Source organism: Schistocerca serialis, chromosome 2 (genome assembly GCF_023864345.2).
Source record: "Schistocerca serialis cubense isolate TAMUIC-IGC-003099 chromosome 2, iqSchSeri2.2, whole genome shotgun sequence".
Classification (NCBI taxonomy): Eukaryota; Metazoa; Arthropoda; class Insecta; order Orthoptera; family Acrididae; genus Schistocerca; species Schistocerca serialis.
The window spans coordinates 48022773-48041438 of record NC_064639.1 but is presented as its reverse complement, the minus strand read 5'-3'; the positions used below and the strand labels follow the sequence as shown (position 1 = coordinate 48041438).

Below are 18666 nucleotides of genomic sequence, written 5' to 3'. Positions count from 1 at the left end.
AATAGATCACACAGACCTGGAATGGGTACAGGGACTGAAAGATTCATTTAGAACCGCAACACGCTGGATGCTAAAATTAAGAGAATTTGTTCTGGAAGCACTCCATAAACCCGGTAAAAATCACAGTAATGCAGGTGTCTTCAGTAGCAAAATCAGTGTATTGCGGAAAGTAGATCGTACCACTGCAGAGCGGCAAAGAGCAGACGCTGCTGACGCCGACTGCAAACTTTCTGCATCGTAGTGACAGTTCGCCATGCATGGCATTGGATTATACAAGACGACAAAGCTTGTGCTGCATGTTGTCAGAAGAAAAGCTAAGACAGGCACATGATCATGTATTATCTGGTTATGAGAGCCATAGAACCACAGAACGGCAACGAGACGAAAATTAATAGTGCCATACATGTATACAAGATGTGGAACAGTAAGTCAAAAACCATGTACCATAAGCACTGCATATCGAGTTGAACCATCACCATATTTCACTACAACAGATACTGAAAAAGACTGGCATGAATGTGTTGAAGATTGTTAGTGTTTTAAAGGAATGTTAGATGATGAGGATAGTGTAATCCTTTCTTAGGTTGCATGGTGTGTGAGGAGTGTAAATTATTGGAATTCACTTAAATTCATATTCTTGAGGATTGTCTTAGAATTATTGTGTAATTCTTAAGTTAGTTGGGTTGAGGCATATAGAAGCTTCATTTCTATGTGTTTTTGAGGTGTAGTTGAGTAGCCATCCAGTCGATTTCAAATCATTACCTCTCGATTTATGCATCTCATTATATGTCAAAATGATAAGGATGTTGCATAAAATTTGAGCTACTGCACAAGGAATAAGTTTCGTTTTACTCAGCAGCATAAATATCCGACACAATACTTCACACATAGCGAACAATTTGTTAAGATTTAACAGTGTGTCTCTCCGACAACAAAGCATAGACATTCGCTTTATCGTACTGGTGATGGCCTTCCTAACTATCGCCATGTGTGTGATGTAAGGCTAGATCTGCCGTAATTGTTTAAATTCTAAATTACTGCTTCGTCACATGTATGCCCAGAACTGCCGTATGATAACTTATGGCCTGTAGCAGTAGCTGCATGGCCATCATATAGGAGAACTCTGTTATCGGTACACTTTCCACGTGCTTGTGGTGTGTTTATTGCTTATCCAAGCGCTAAACTGTTATCCGTAGTTCACTGTCACCCAAAGTACTTAAATTCCAGAATCGTTGCGTGTGAGAATACGAGATGAATTGTTTCAGTAAAGTGAAAAACAAACCTGACTTCGTGGTACTGGTAGTCCCACTGCACTTCTCAAACTGTATGTGTAGAACAAACAAGAAATTGTTTAAATAAAGTGAAACAATCGCCAGTCCTATGCTATACCAGAACTACTGCAAAAGCCTAGTTGCGCTAGTACACTGTATTCAAATAAAGAAACTGTTTAAATGACGGTGGTAGGAAGATAATATCGACAATATGTTAACGTGTGTGTCACAGAGCCTACTGTTTTTAAATATAATGTAGCTGTTTAAGTCAGTGGTCGTCAAACGTTTTTGCTCAAGAGCCAACTACAATGAATTATGTTTAATACTGACATTATGGGGCAGCAGCGGTATCATTAATTGTTAACTTACATAAATTAGTACGTTTTGGCTACAATAATGGCGTAAAAAATTGGCCACTGTCGCCCCCCCCCCACACCCCCCGAGTACTGACTGTCAAAAGTCAGCACCATTCGGAAGACTTCGTGTCGATTGCTCCTTATTTCAGATTCCTGCCATCCTCAGCGTCACCAAAGTTGTGACACTGTAGTTGCCTGACGAAGTGTTCCTGTGTTGTCTTTGTGAGCGGATGATTAATGGATTAATAATGATAATCATATTTACATTTATATGAATTATGCAGAATAATAGTAATAATAATAACAATAATAATAATAATAAATAACATGCAGAGTGATATCCGATCACAAGTGCTTACTAAAAAATTTGAATGTAATTTTTCTTCAGCTCATTGTGTTATATTACAACAGCCTTATCTTAATTTCATACTCCTTGCTACAAAAATGTACAGTCGTGGACAAAACGAGCGAACCCCTCGCCTTTTCGTTATGCTGATCCGCACAGCGTTAAAGTCTGCCACACAACATAACAGGCAAGGCGACTAAGTGCTACCAACATACTATGCACAGGCGTGAGATTGAAAAACTATCCCAACTTTGTCAGACTGTTTTCAATCATGTGTAAGACTATATTAATGCTGATTAGTGTGTTAAACAGAACACGTAGCCGGCCGGTGTGGCCGTGCGGTTCTAGGCGCTTCAGTCTGGAACCGCGTGACCGCTACGGTCGCAGGTTCGAATCCTGCCTCGGGCATGGATGTGTGTGATGTCCTTTGGTTAGTTAGGTTTAAGTAGTTCTAAGTTCTAGGGGACTGATGACCACAGATGTTACGTCCCATAGTGCTCAGAGCCATTTGAACCATTTGAACCACAACACGTAAATAGAAGATATAAATGAAAGAAGAAACGCTAATTAGTATGCGTTGTACTAATAAAAATGAATTTCAGCTTATCCAGATAATATAACTGTTTTAGTAAGACGAAATACCCCAGATCGTTACGAATTAGCAAAATATTATGAGCATTCGGCTGCGAAACGGTCTGTGTCAAAGTTCAGACCAGTCATACCGGTTTCCTTGTGTTGACCTACCATGAAAGTGTGCAAATTTACCAGTGCGTGAAGATTCATAACGAAATTCAGTTAAAAATCATTCAGTACCACACTTAAGTCAATTCAATTATTGACAGAAGCGGAAAAAGTAGGCAGTACACTGTATGAAATTCTACAAGAGTTTCATTTGACATCCACAGGGCACCAGTATAGTATAAAGGTAGCAATAAAACTATTGGGGAGTGATAATTTCATAAAATTGCTTTACTGCTATTCTATGTGCCTCCATCGAGATTAGAACCGAAAACAAACCAGACCTCCCTTGCAGTAGCAAACACCTTTCACTACTCTAGCAGAAAGCCCAGGCAAACAGCCCTCTATTATTACCCCAGACATGAATAAGCCGGCAATTTCGCAATGAAAATGGCAAAATGATCTGCAGTTTCTGATGCATAGAGCTTTCTGGACTCAAAAACATGAATTTTCTACCTTTACGTCACCGCTTATGTGACACTCATTCGGAATGTTTCTAGAATGAGATTTTCACTCTGCAGCGGAGTGTGCGCTGATATGAAACTGCCAGTACCTCGTCTCCTACCTTCCAAACTTTACAGACGCTCTACTGCGAAGAGGAGCGAGGTACTGGCAGAAGTAAAGCTGTGAGGACGGGGCGTGAGTCATGCTTGGGTAGCCCAGATGGTAGAGCACTTGCCCGCGAAAGCCAAAGGTCCCGAGTTCGAGTCTTTGTCCGGCACACAGTTTTAATCTGCCAGGAAGTTTCATTCGGGATGTTTAACGAAATAACAAAATAGTTACTAGCGAGTAAGTTTAGCATGATAATTCTACGCCACCGCAGGAAACAAATGGCTACATAACTGCCAAACGTATTTTATAATGTTTCAAATTCTCCATTAGACTCACCACAGCCAGAACACGTTCATTAGCCGAAGTGTTTCTTAAGCTAGCTAGCAACGGGAATGCGCGCACTTTTAAAACGCTGTGCAATTAATACTGGGATCTGAATTACCACGTGTATAGGGAAATAGATTTTATTTGCATTTCTGTAAACGTGATTTGGATTGAAAGCATAGCTACAATTAGTATGCTGATGTATCGACTGCAAGTAGAACATTTCGAATAAAGAGTAGGGAGAATTATTTATTCGGCGCTCTTCTTCAGTAACAGTCGTGGCTATTTTCGTTGTTAGGATTTTGTCACCTAAATCGGTAAAAATGGAACCCCACTAGTCTTACATCCCTGACCGTCTATCTGTCTACCCAACCCTTAAAAACCCGTTTACCTCGAGTACGGGTAGACATAATAAGCGGAAATGTATCGCACTTCCTGCGGCATACGGTCCCTTGGTGGTGTAAAAAAGTGAGCTTCTGTGCCAGCGCACTCTAAAGTTACGGCCGTTTATGTAAAGAAAATTAAAGCGAAAGGTAAAAAAATGTTTCTAAGAACTATGCGACGAAACTGCTTAGGTCATGAGTCCCCTAGACCTAGAACTACTTAAACCTACCTAACCTAAGGACATCACACACATCCATGCCCGAGGTAGGATTCCAACCTGCGACTGAAGCAGCTGCGCGGTTCGTGACTGAAGCTCCTAGAACGGCTCGGCCACCGCACCCGGCGAAATCCTTTTCACCTCATGTATAATGATAATATATATTGTCTAGTGAGGATAAACTGTATTCGCCAGCAACTCAGATCGTTTGATCATGGAACTTTTACGAAACTACATTCTAATTTTGTTCGAAGTCGTCTGCAATATCCACTTATAAGCACCCTAGGAAAGTCGTATGAGATATCCACTTCTGAAGACGCTGGCAGATGCTGCAGTACCATAACAAGTATTTAAAAATTTATTGTTATTGGTCCAAGCATGAAACTTTATTTCAGTACCAATTTAACGCAGTAGACGGTCAAGAATGTGAGACTAGTAGGGTTCCATTCTTACCGATTTAGGTGAAATCCTAACAACGAAAATAGCTACGATGATTGCTGAAGAAGAGGGCCGCTTAAATAATTCCCCCTACGCTTTATTCGAAATGTTCAGTCGATACATCAGCATACTAATCGTAGCTATGCTTTCGATCCAAATCACGTTTACAGGAATGCAAATAAAATCCATTTGCCTATACACGTGGTAATTCGAATCCCAGTATTAATGTCACAGCGTTTTAAAAGTGCGCGCATTCCCGTTGCTAGCTAGCTTAAGAAACACTTCGGCTAATGAACGTGTTCTGGATGTGGTGAGTCTAATGGAGAATTTGAAACATTGTAAAATACGTTTGGCAGTTACGTAGCCGTTTGTTTCCTGCGGTGGCGCAGAATTATCATGCTAAACTTACTCGCTAATAACAGTATTTCGTTATTTTGATAAACATTTCTAATGATTGTCACATAAGCGGTGACGTAAAGGTAGAAAATTCATGTTTTTGAGTCCAGAAAGCTGTATGCAACAGAAACTGTAGATCATTTTGTCATTTTCATTGGGAAATTGCCGGCTTATTCATGTCTGAGGTAATAATAGAGGGCTGTTTCCCTGGGTTGTCTGGTACCATAGTGAAAGTCCTTTGCTACTGCAAGGGAGGTCTGGTTTTGTTTTCGGTTCTAATCTCGATGGAGGCAGATAGAGTATCAGTAAAGCAATTTTAAGAAATTCTTGCTTCTCCAATACGTTTTATTGGTACCTTTATTCTGTACTGGCGCCCTGTGGATGTCAATATGAAACTCTTGTAGAATTTAATACTGTGTACTGCCTACTTTTTCCGCTTCTGTCAATAATTGAATTGACTGAAGTGTGGTACTGAATGATTTTTAACTGAATTTCGTTATGAATCTTCACGCACTGGTAAATTTGCACACTTTCATGGTAGGTCAGCACAAGGAAACCGGTATGACTGGTCTGATCTTTGACACAGACCGTTTTGCAGCCGAATGCTCATAATATTTTGCTAATTCGTAACGATCTGGGGTATTTCGTCTTACTAAAACAGTTATATTATCTGGATAAGCTGAAATTCATTTTTATTAGTACAGTGCCTACTAATTAGCTCTTCTTCTTTCATATATATCTTATATTTACGTGTTATGTTTAACACACTAATCAGTATTAATATCGAATTACACACGATTGAAAACAGTCTGACAAAGTTCGGATAGTTTTTCAATCCCACTCCTGTGCATAGAATGTTGGTAGCACTTCGTCGCCTTGCCTGTTATGCTGTGTGGAAGACTTTAAAGCTGTGCGGATCAGCATAACGGGAAGGCGAGGGTCACGCTCGTTTTGTCCACGCCTATACATGGGAAGATGACCATCTGTGTAATGCGCATTCACGAGTCCACCTTACTTCCATTTGAAATTTGCACCGTAGCAGTTTATTGGAACGAGTCACGCCGGCCCGAGAATTTTCAACGGTGCAAGACAAACAAAAAAAGATTCCCTCTCTCTCATATCTTCTAACCACGAAGTTGTCGCGCTACTTACCCCTTCGTCCCTGAGGTAAGAGGTAAATGGCCAACTCTACTTGGCTGAAGGCCGATTTCACAGTTATCAACAAAAATTAAGGACACAGGGCCGTGAGTCGTGTTTGGGTACCCCAGATCGTACAGCACCTGCCCGCAAAAGCCAAAGGTTTCGAGTTAGAGTCTCGGTCCGGCACACACTTCTAATCTGCTTGCTGCAGAGTGAAAATCTCATTAATTCTGAAAGTTAGACATCTTAAAATACTGCTCTCTCTGTAAGAATTTTGTTTGCTAATGAGCAGAAAAAGTACCCTCTTAAGAGGCTTTTAACGTTAGTTGATGTTTTTGGATTCGGTTGTTTGCTGGTAGGTGCGTACGGCTGAGAACCGCGACCCGCATGGACACTTGATTCAAGCTTCACAAATGCTCACATACCCTAGTTACAAAAATTAATATTACAATTCACACTTGTTTACCCAAAATACTTAGACCTGTTCCAAAAACTATGTTAGGCTCTGTCGTTGATGACCAAAATGTCATTAAATGTTTTTCTGTCTGTTGACTCGCTATTAATGCCCGCGCCTCATGCTTTCCACTAGTTTATCGCTTTGGTGTGCGGCTTCGCTTTCATAGCTGTATCCATTACTATGTAAGTATCAGCACTTCCCAGTACGTTACGAAGGAGAGTTCAATGAGAGCGTGGATCTACTTTCATCCCACTTTCAACCTGGCCACTTGTCCTGGGCATTGGGATCAGAAGGTTTTGGTTTCGATCCCCGGCTTGTTTAGTTTCTTATAATTCTTTTAGTTTCCTCGAACTTCGTCACATTTAATGTGCAACACGTGTACATTATTTTTAAACGATTACTACCCCACCACCGCCGCTGCCACCACCTACTCTGAACAATTCTGAACTGCATACCCTAGTAGATTGCTCATTTTAAACAATTCATTGTCGAGAAACCAAGCGAGGTGGCGCAGTGGTTAGACACTGGACTCGCATTCGGGAGGACGACGGTTCAATCCCGCGTCCGGCCATCCGGTTTTGGGTTTTCCGTGATTTCCCTAAATCGCTCCAGGCAAATGCCGGGATGGTTCCTTTGAAAGGGCACGACCGACTTCCTTCCCCGTCCTTCTCTAATCCGATGAGACCGATGACCTCGCTGTCTCCTCTCCTACCCCAAACAACCCAACCCATTGTCGAGAAACCAAGAATTTTCTTGTTTAATGGCTTGTTTAGTTTGTAGAGTTGCAAAGTCTGGAGGATAGACATTTTGTTTAGTTCTTTATTTCTGATTCTATAGAACGCAAAAATGTAGCTTCCCATGTCATTTTTAACATTCCATGCCATTTTATGTAAATCATTAAAGAAAAACTGAGAATCGCAGGGGGTGTGAGGCGTACCAATATACATCGCCAGCAACGAATTTGATAGAAGCTTCCTTGTCATACGCCATGAAACATCGCAATAGGAAACGGTTTTGCGGACTGCAAGTATTACATATTAAATGACATCATTTTCGTTGGTTTTGTCGTCTGAGTGAATAAGCGCGTCAATGTAGCAGGTATGTGAAGTATGAGTCGTTGAAACTGTTAAAACTAAATGTCAGTCACACACATGGGGTTGAAACTGTTAAAACTAAATGTCAGTCACACACATGGGGAAGATGATAAATGTAAAATAGCCAGAGTTCGGTACTTCAATAATATAATATTTACTTCGGTCCCTCAGACGGCATAGATGGGGCTAATTCGATTTTATTTGCTTTTTGGAAGGTATCAGTTTGAAATTACCGGGACTCGAACCCGTGATCTCCTGATCTCCTGCTTACACGGCAGACGCTCGACGCTCTTCCGTAAGACCCACATTCCCAACTTATTGTCCCTCACTATATACATAGTATCCGTGCCCATTTTACTCATTGCTCGCGGCTTTTTGCCGATTCCCGTAAGAGTTCGGGCACTGTTTGTGCATCCGCGCAGAAGAAGATGATCAAATGGCGAAGATGGTATCTGGACAGATACCATCTTCATATATATGTATCAGTTTGGTAAAATTATTTCGCAAGTGAGGCTGCTCGACAGACGGAGATTACGGGGTTAAGTGAATCTAAATAGGATCCTGATTGACTATTACGTTATTCGAAGAATCAGAGATCTTTCGCGCTCTTTGGTACCGGGAGAAGACTTTCGTGCATGAGTCTTGTCGAATCGGTGGTCAGCCTTCGTGTGTGCGATCATTTAGCCCAGACCTCTAATCATTCTTCTGAAAGTTGGCAATAACTGTTTTTTGAAGAACTGTATTTATATGTAAAAGCCGAAGATGACGTCCATGGAAATTTCGAGTTTTTTGTGGAAAATTAGACTTTTTTCGTAGAATAATAAATTCTGGGTGGCATACTGTGCAGTCGTGAAAGTGAACTCCCAAGAGTTTTAAATGGGAAGAGTTGCTCGATACTTGAGCGAGCATTGAAAAGTATTATACAGCGTATGTTTCTATAAACTGATAAAATGTGCGCTTCTTTCGATAACATGTCGTCATTTCAGATGTTAATAGCACTACTAGAGAAAGAGTGTGTACTTTAAGTGTGACGGGATTAGTCCAAACTGTGCTTATTTTCGTACTTTCGTTTCTGGAACTTTGTGCTAGACCGCACTTCGTAGCAAGATTTTTGAACTCAAAATGACTGTACAGAGCCGGCCGGGGTGACCGAGCCATTCTAGGTGCTACAGTCTGGAACCGCGCGACCGCTACGGTCGCACGTTCGAATCCTGCATTGGGCATGGATGTGTGTGATGTCCTTAGGTTAGTTAGGTTTAAGTAGTTCTAAGTTCTACGCGACTGATGACCTCAGAAGTTAAGTCCCATAGTGCTCACAGTCATTTGATCTGACTGTACAAAACAGACGTTCCTTGCAGGGATTTTTCTTCATTTACTCGTTACAAACAACGAAATTAACTCAGGAAACATGTATAACACAGTTATATATCCCTACACACTGTCGTCATGGGCATCTTTTTTTGTGTCCTTGCAGCTTTTTCAGCTGTGGAACATTAAACGCCGCGTCATGGCAGGTAGTATTTCTGAAAAACTCACCAAGCTGAGTACTTTCGACGTTGAAGGAAGACAAAGGTGGCACAAGGCACTAGGGTTAGTTGGTATACTCACACAATAAACTAAACTCCGTCCGAAAGACGCTAAGGGTACTGACCAACCGCCGTGTCATCCTCAGCCTATAAGCGGCACAGGATACGGATATGAAGGGGCGTGTGGTCAGAACACCGCTCTACCGACCGCTGTTAGATTTCGTGACCACACCCGCTGCTTCTCGCACGCACCCTGCTCGCCAGCAGCGCTCTGCAGACCGGACGGTCACCCATTCAAGTGTCAGCCACGCCGGACGGCACTTAACTTCGGTGAGCCGACAGGGACCGGTGTTACCACTGCGACAGGGCCTATGACCATAATCATACAGTACACATCCAAAATTTTAATTTTGATGTGGGACAGTGGACACCATTGTCCTGTCTGATGAGGTTCCCGTGGGTTTCCTTTGGCCATCACACGAATGCCGCACCTGGAAATCATTTACAGTTGGGGTCCCCTCGGCCCCTCTCCCAGCCTGTTGGGCTGTTTGGCTGATACGAACCAAGTCCTTCAACAGACCGCCAATCTATCACGAGGTGAAAATAAAAGATGAAAAAAAAATTGCATGAATTTTGTGATCCAAGTAGTGCTTGGTGTTCCTACCGTGCGGCTGCCCGGCGGCGTACAGTTTCCATCAACATGCAGTGACTGGAGCTATTGCACTGATAGGCCCGAACGCGTGTTGTGTGTTTCCAAATAAAATAATTTCATACACCTGAAGATGGGATTTGAAAATCCCGAAACAGGTCGTGGTTTGAATAAATATTAGTACAACTGAATCAGATCTCTCTAAATTAATTATCATGCATCTCAGATGCGGATATCCTATGTACCAAATCTTGTGATTCACAGTACGTAGAAACAATAATTTGTAGAGATATTTCAGTCACAGCCTTGTTGACTATAACAGCTGATTGCAGGCAGTCTGACAGATTCGTAACCATATTCTTACCCGAGAGAGCAGCAAAAATTGATTTTACGGACATCAAAAACTGTACTTTTGAAATTTAATTTATCCAACTACAATAATTACATCATCAAAATCCGTGACGTGATTAAAAGTTAACAGTCATTGCGGTTCTGAACACTGCACGTAGACAGTAATCGGGACAACTGAGACTATTTCAAATAAAATGATCATCTTCATACATTGATATTACACTTTTGTCAGCTCACCTACAATACGAGTGAATTACATTTGCGTTGCAAGTATACACCTACCCGTGGCAACAAGCAACGAAAATGGTGTGTATAATGCGACAATCTTAAGTGAATTTTTTGAGCCCTTTCAGAGCATTCATGACCTTCTCTTGGATGCTCTGCAGCAGCCTAAATTCGATTTTCTTTTAAAAATTTCTGGCAGTACTTTTCTGCAGTCACAGAATTCGAAGCGAGGCGGTTCTTTTGCTTTTACTTGACTATTGCACAGCAAATGGTTGGTCCCTTTCGACAGCGAAGCAACGGATAGAAATACTTGTTTTCTAGCGTTATTCTACTGAACCACACCTTTATAACGGTAGATGCCTTTCTAGGTGCCAGTGTTTACACTAGCATAAGTCGTTACATTTCAGTAAGACAGTGTTCGTCAAAAACACTATTAAGCCACAGCACCAGCGTATTACCTCTGGAGGCTAGCTATCACAGTGACAGATGTACATTCATATTTACGGAATGTTTATGTGTGAGATCTGTTCGATTACACACGCACCCAGACACGCACACACACACACACACACACACACACACACACACACACACACACACACAGGATAAAAATTAACAAGAGAGACTAGAAAAAAAAGATTGGAAAGGACGCATCCCAGCGTTAATTTTTATTGCTTTTGGGAAACCATACGGCACGTAAATTAGAATTATTAGATAGTGATCGCTGCCCCACTGTTTTCGTATGAATGCTAACTGTTGTGCCATGATGTGCCTCCGTCATCACCAAGGTGAGAGGGCTGCCACTCACAAGTAGTTAAGTATCTTGTAGCGGGACTTTGAATTTCGCCGCGCTACACTCGTTCCTTCAGATATACGTTATACCGTCGCAGCGGTATGAGCGCTCGACGGCAGAGAAAATACTAAAATTGTAATTTTATTGTTTTCTATCCGTTTTTTGTCTCTCGAGAGCCGAAGCTTAATTCAGACGTAAAAACTTATTAGCTAGTCTTGGTCGGATTAAGACGAAAAAACTCATTGATGTGCAGACGTGTTGTGAAAGTTTGTATGAAATTTGGAGGTTGAAAGCAGCAACGTAAAATATATTGCATTCAACACCAAGACGGTTTAAGTTTGTATACATTAGTAATTCCTGGACAATGAAAATTTATTGCAAGATTTCCGAGCAGCTATGTCTTTTCACGCAGAAATGAAGCAGGAGATTTTTGAAGAACGACCTGGACGCCGCACAAGAGAAGACATGTTAACATGGTAAAGGATGAACTCTTATCTGCGCCATTTCCCCCAGTTAATCACATTTTGTTATTCTCTGTTCTTTTTCAAATAATTTTTGTAGTGGAAATTGGTTTGACTTTTGCTCAGAAACGCCAAAAGGACCACCCCAACAATAGCTTTTCCGAATCACGAAGTCCGATAACTTTTCTGTAATACGAAGTCCGATTTGCATTTCATTCTTTCCCTTTCTCACGGTCATTAACGATTTTAAAACCCCCTTTTTATTACCATTTCTTCCCACATTTTCAACCTTTTCTTTTCTTCTCTTTTTCTTTTTTATTAACCACTACAATCTGCAATTAAATACACGTTCCAGTCACGTTAATGTTATAACAGTCTATATTCGACATCAACGCGCAGTGACCACTCTCAGACGGCAACTGGCAGCACTAGCAGTGGAAAGTATATAAAGATTGTCGGAAGAAGTGCAGTTGTTGTCGCAACGTGGAAACAGAACAATTTCTCTGACGCCCGAAAAGGTATGTTCATTGGCTTTCGGGCCAAGCGTGGAAACAATTCCGAAACGCCTACGTTTGTAAACTGTACGTGTGCGTGGCAAAACTGCATTATCCAGAACTGGCACCGAGGCAACTGTGGTGAACCACGAGCGTTAGATTACAGGGACGAACGAGAGCTGAAGAGATGTGTAAGGGAAAATAAACGGACTACGGTTGAGCATCTGACACCCCGGGTGAACCGAGGTGATATCAACAGTGTTTCTTCAACGATCGTTCAGTCAACGTTGCTGCATATGGGCCTCGGCATAATGGCATCTATCAGCAGGACAATGCAACGTGTCACACAGCTCGCGGACTATGTGCATGGTCCTAGGAGCTCCCAAAGTCCCCGGACTGAAACCCAATCGAGGGTGTGGAACCATCTCGACTGAGCTATTCGCACCTTGGATCCCCTATTGAGATACCTAGTGCAGGTGGCAGCGGTGCTGGAGTCGACATGGCTCCACATCCTCTTCAGTCTCTTCCAGAACCTGGCTTACTTTCTTGCTTCACGTTTCACAGCGGCCCGGACTGGAAAAGGTGGTTGTTCAGGAGTGTGAAGGTTCGCAAATTAATGTGAGTGAACTGTGTAGCCCACCAGTTCTCGCACCATATTTGATGTAGCCCGCATGAGCTTTGCTTCTTGGGTTAAGGCGTTAAACAGAACAACGACAGCGACAGGTCTAGAGAAACTGGACTGACCGCTACGAAGGCCGCCGTGTTGACGGGGTAGAGGTGTCCCGCCGTGATGAGCAGCGGCTTGTGGGCGCGCGCCATCACGATGCACAGCGCCCTCTGGAATCCAGTACCGGCGCCGACCCAGTGGCTGCTGTACGCTGCCTCAGACAGCGCCTCGCCCTGACAACAACAGCAACACGGTGGAGCGCACCCTCTGAGATTTGTCCAGACTGCTGGAGGTGGGTCAGTCTTTTTGCAATCTGCGTAAAGTGGTTTGCGATCGGAGGCTACTGAGTTGGCTTAGAGTTTAGCGACTTTTTTCGTGGAGCAGATATTTTCCGGCAACTGTTGGAAATTAACTTGTGAGAAGCTGGGAGGAAACAGCACTCTCCAGAGAAGTGTTATTAGTAGAAGGAGGAATTGTTCAACGAGAACGTCTGCGTTCTGCTCCTCAGGATGTCTGCCACAAAACGTGTGAAAACAGTTTGGTGTTGACAGCGGAAGCAGGCGATCTGGCAGAAACCCTTCTGGCTGTAGGTGGCCGGTCGTGGAGGAAGTGATCTGAGAGTGTTCAGTGTTTTGGCAGCCAATAGCGTCCCTCAGAGATCAAAAAATAATTGTTCAAATAGGAAAGCATACGAAATTTTCAAAGTGCGTACCCATTTACAGGTGTCTCATTCTGAGCAATTCTTTTCGGTTTTCTAGGAAAGTGTGAAGATTTAGTGCAGGTGCTCTGCTCGGTGGGCAGAGTCCTCCTATTAAGTCGTTGAGCCATTACCCAGCTGGATGTGATGCAAAGAGACCGAGGTGACAATGCTTTGGATGGTGTTCACATGAGGAAACACATAGGAGCAACATGGCCTGACTGAAGTGTTGCAGACATAGTAGCTAGCAATGGCTAACGATAATGTTGCTGGGACTGGAGCCTCCTATTGACGTATTTTTTTAGTGTCTACAATGTACACTCGGATTTTTAAAAACCCACCTTCCTCAAAACACAATATATTTATTTTTATGTTCTTTATCCACACATGTTTTGACGCCTATCCATCATCCTCAGTTAGTCTCATTTATTTTTGTAAAATATTACAGAGTAGGTTGGCATTCTGTTTTAGGTCTAAAAAATTTAACATGTGTATTTTGTTCTGATGCCTCTCCTGCAACTACATTGATTACAAAGATGCCATCGTACAGGTTCGTTTGCTTTTATGATTTGATAGCACGTCATCTGCAAGGTAGTGTGAAGATTTTGCTTAAAGAGTTATTATTTGTTAACTTTTTTCCGAGAGTAATGACGTTGCAAGTTCTGGATTTTCCACTTTATTCTCATCCGGTATCACACGTCGTCAACCACAAAATTCTGTCTACTGTGATTATAACTTTGAATGTTAAGAGTTCAGGAGGTGTGTGTGTGTGTGTGTGTGTGTGTGTGTGTGTGTATGTTGGTGTCAGAGGGAGAAAGGGAGAGAGAGAGCGAGAAACACAGAGAGAGGGAGAGAGCGAGACGGATAGAGAGAGAGAGAGAGAGAGAGAGAGAGAGAGAGAGAGAGAGAGAGAAGAAAGGACGAGTGGCTTAAGAAGCAGATGTTCTTGGATAACAGAGGATATAGTACGTTTTCATTAAGTAAATGTCTTTGTGAAATTTATTACTCCTCCAAACGTTGTTTTCTTGCCTAGTGTTGTGTATTCGTTCAAAACGTTCTTCCCTTGTACTATTGTTTTTTCAGTGCGAAAATTATGCTCTATTGGAAGTTTTTGGTAGAGACTGCCACTTTTTCTCAGGACCTTGAGATAACTTGTAATGTCATTTGGACGATGAATTTTCCCTACGGCAGGATTCTGAAAAGTTAAGTGTATGCTATTACCTTTTTTAGGTCCTGAGGGGCTCACAATGTAACGTTTTTGCAGCGCCAACTGGTTGATGTATTTTAATTTTGTCGTTAAGAATTAGAGCCCCACTATAGTTTCACGTATGTTACTACGTGTTAATAGTTTTTTCGACAGCATATTAAAACCGAATACTCTGGGAGTGAACAGTCGACTGCTCACTAAAGTTGAGACTAGATGAGATAGCATTGTTCAATAGAACACTGTTACACAGAACCATTGAAGTGTGGCCAGAATATTACGACGTGGCTGAACTTCGTTATCTTCTGATTATAATAGTAGCAAAGTGCGCTTCTATTTTGCCCTAGATTCTCAGTTACCTAAGTTGTGAATGTGACAATTTTTTGTGAATTGTCCAAAGTCCGTGGGTTTGCTTTCTTCTTTAAATAATTTTATGAAGGAGGAGACCAGAAAGCGCTTTCCTCCTGCCGGAGAATTTTTGGTAAGCTGAGATTTTATTTTGTATATTGGTGGGAATATAGTTAGCGCCAACGACAGAAGCAGCAGTCGTTTTTTTTTCCACGCATCTGGTGGTCTAGCGGTAAAAAGAAGAGATCGAGTAGTGGAACCACTGAGACTTTATTTATTTATTTTTAAGTATGTATTTATTTAACCTTATCTGACTGTGAAATTATAAAGTAAATACTGGCAGTATTTCCGCTACCACTGCTGCTGCCATTAATAATGATGATAATAATAATAATAATAATAACGTCAATAATAATGACATTAATAACAACAATGACAGTGGCAGGTATAAAAAGAATTTATAGGTGCACAAAATAAATGCTTTCTGATATAGCGAATTCTGGGGTAAGCAAATTTAAGAAGACTGCACCAGCTAAGAATAACGAAAAATGAGGAACTTCTGGATGGAAAGGAGGCTGTACACGTGTAACGACTGTGTAGTCATTATTGTCGCTACAGTAGGTACGTCATTTATTGTCTTCTGAGGCTGGAGACGTTACCCAGTTCTCTAATAAGATGCGAGAGGTTATTCCAGAGTCGGGTTCCAACTGCTGATAAGAACTTCTAGAAAGTGCCTGAATGACGGAGTGGGGACAGGTGTTTCTGTCGTGTTGTTCAGAATAGAGCGTTAACGACGAGAAGAGATATGAGGGACAATGTACATTGATAAGACAGTAGAGAAGACAGAGGAAACCGCTGTGCTTTTCTGCACGCTGACAGGATAGCTGTGCATATGACGCTGAAATATGATCAAAGAGTCGAATATCACAGATATAACGAACACGGGCATTCATAACCAGTTACAGGCACCGTGAACTGTCCTGAGAAATACCTTGCGGGATAAGATCGCTGTAATCAATAATTGAAAATGTAAGTGGTTTCCCTTTGACATCGTTCAGAGATGCCAATGTCTTCTTGCACATCCCGTTTACTTGCTCAGTCCAATTTAGATTTTCATCTTATTACTCCGACAATCTTTGCTGATGGAGATAAGTAGCTATTTGTCCCTTTTAAGATTGAAGGTGGTAACGATTCTCCATATTTCGCTCTATCAGCCTCGAATGACCAACCAGCAGCACTTGGTTTTTGGATTGGTTGAGCTTTAACCCCATATTCTGTGTCCATCTTCATGGTGCACACAGGTCATTATTGATACTCTCGATAGCTGCCGTCAGGTTTATTGCTTTTTGCGCCTGGGTACAACTGGAGGTGTTCAGCGTACATTTGGTATTTACGGTAAGACAAAACTGATGACACACAAAGTCTAAGGCCTTGGATAGTGAAGGAACAATGCAACTAGATCGTTAATCCGTGTGTGCTCCGGCAACGTCCTTTTTAGATACTGGCTTAACTAGTCCCTGTTTCCACGCTTCAGGGAAAACATTTGTAGCTAAGGAGTGGTTGAAGATGTCTGTTATTGTAGGCACTAGTGCGCCGATAATAAACTTCATCACTTAGAATATGAGTTTCACTCTAACTTCAACGTAATCTTCACCTCTTTTGTTTTTGCTCTATAGTTAAGATGCAGCTGACACAACAGTGCGTCTGTTTAGTAATTTTAAATGTTGAACCTGAGTAGAAAACCTTGGTTCATCATTCACTGCAAGTTTTGCAAAGGACAAAATAAATGTTTTTCGTAGCAATAACTGATTCTGATTTTTAAAGTAGGTCGAAGTCAAAATTAATGACCTTATCTTTCTGTACATGATTATCAATTAGCTATTACAACGAGTCAGTATCTCGTTCTCGCTAAACATTAACAAAGCCAGTTAACTGATTTATAGTCACTCGCGTCATGAGCGCGCTTTCATTGGCAGCGGCGTGGCTGCAGCGCGCGGGTCGCTCGAGTCGTTGACTTCACTCTGTATACAAGTAAAAAATTATATCTCTACATACACCAGCCTTTGATTTTTTTAGACATATTTTCCCAGATTTAAATTAAAAATAATTCCCTTCCTGGGCGAAGATTACGAGAGGTTTTCCTCGGATGTAAGGCAAATATCTGAACTGGAAATCCTCTGACATGTTCCCAACTGGGACTCCCTTTGTTGCCTCACGACCAAACTGCGTATACTAGCTGGGAAGCCCTGGTCTTTACCGGAAGAACTCGCTCTGCCTTTTGGGATAGGGAATGAAAAGTATTACAAAATACAGAGATCATGAGTAATTTTTCACAGAGAGCAAAAAATATTACTTTTATAATTATGGTGGACGGAAGGCGTTATGCAAGTACTGCACGGCAAATTAGGAATCTGGGTCGGACGGAAAACGCACTCGGATAGCCCATGTGGTTAAGGCGACCACTCACATAAAGTGCAGAAATCCACCTTCTAATCTCGATCTGGCAGAAATTTTCACTTGTCGTCATTAAATTCATGTCAGTGCCCAGTTGCGGCCGACGTCAGAATTTATTTCGTTTCACCATCTATATGTACGTCTGCAGCATCAGGAAACAACAGATATCACACATATGAAATATTACTTTTATTTGATTTGATGGCGATCCCGGTATATATCTTAAACGTTTTGGGTTTACTTAATTCAAACTATGAGATCACTACACCACCAGAGTCGGTGGGATTGATTAATTAACAGTTCACGATGCTCTCGCATTGCAGCAAGCAGAAACTGGAACAATTCAATCATTATTTTTTAAAAATCGAATTTGATACACTGGTGTTGCACTTTTGTAGGCTCCTGTACGAAATACGGAAACTGAATTTATGTAGTGAGATTTGCACTTGCCGCACCTAAGTGCGTAATATAATCATTTATCTATATTACGACAGTTTTGAGAATAAGCCTTTGCTAAGACAACGTCCGTTAGAAAATGTTTCATTTACCCCAGCGTCTACTGATCAATCGTATCATGTCTGGAGTCGTAGAATATGGTATTTGATCATTTATTCTTATTGACCACACTTTTTACGTCTGAGTGTAGCTCCGTTACTACATCGTGCACGATGACAACAGAACAGCAGCTTCACAACTGCGGTGTATGCAACAAAGTAGCAGTAGGGGTCAATGACAGTGTTGGTTATCGCCACAGCTGACTTTTCAATTACCTGTCCTACGGATTCCAATCTTTGGCTGACGCTAGTCTTCCTCATCTACTGACCCTACTAGCGCCAGAAATACAGTATTCAACACGAACTGATTCCTGAGGCCGGAGGAAACAATAGGCTGTCAGAAAATATAAAGAAAATAATATATCGACCCACAATCTACAATTAAGCACTTTAATTCATCATTTTTTGCAGCTGGCTTCGGATTCCTTTGCCTACTCGTACGCTGTAATCGTACGCTGTGATCTGGCTAGCCAGATAGGTGTGTGACCTCACAATGGGTCTAATCCGTGTGCTGGACTAGTGACCACCAG

General features: G+C 41.8%; 1 protein-coding gene across 1 annotated transcript in view; it reads right to left on the bottom strand.

Moving 5' to 3' along the window:
* LOC126455431 (odorant receptor Or2-like) overlaps positions 1 to 18666 on the bottom strand; it is a 107100-nt gene that overhangs the window by 51639 nt on the left and 36795 nt on the right. The window contains exon 4 of the mRNA XM_050091180.1: positions 12957 to 13112. Coding sequence (XP_049947137.1) covers positions 12957 to 13112 — 156 coding nt within the window. The remainder of the gene's footprint in view (positions 1 to 12956; positions 13113 to 18666) is intronic.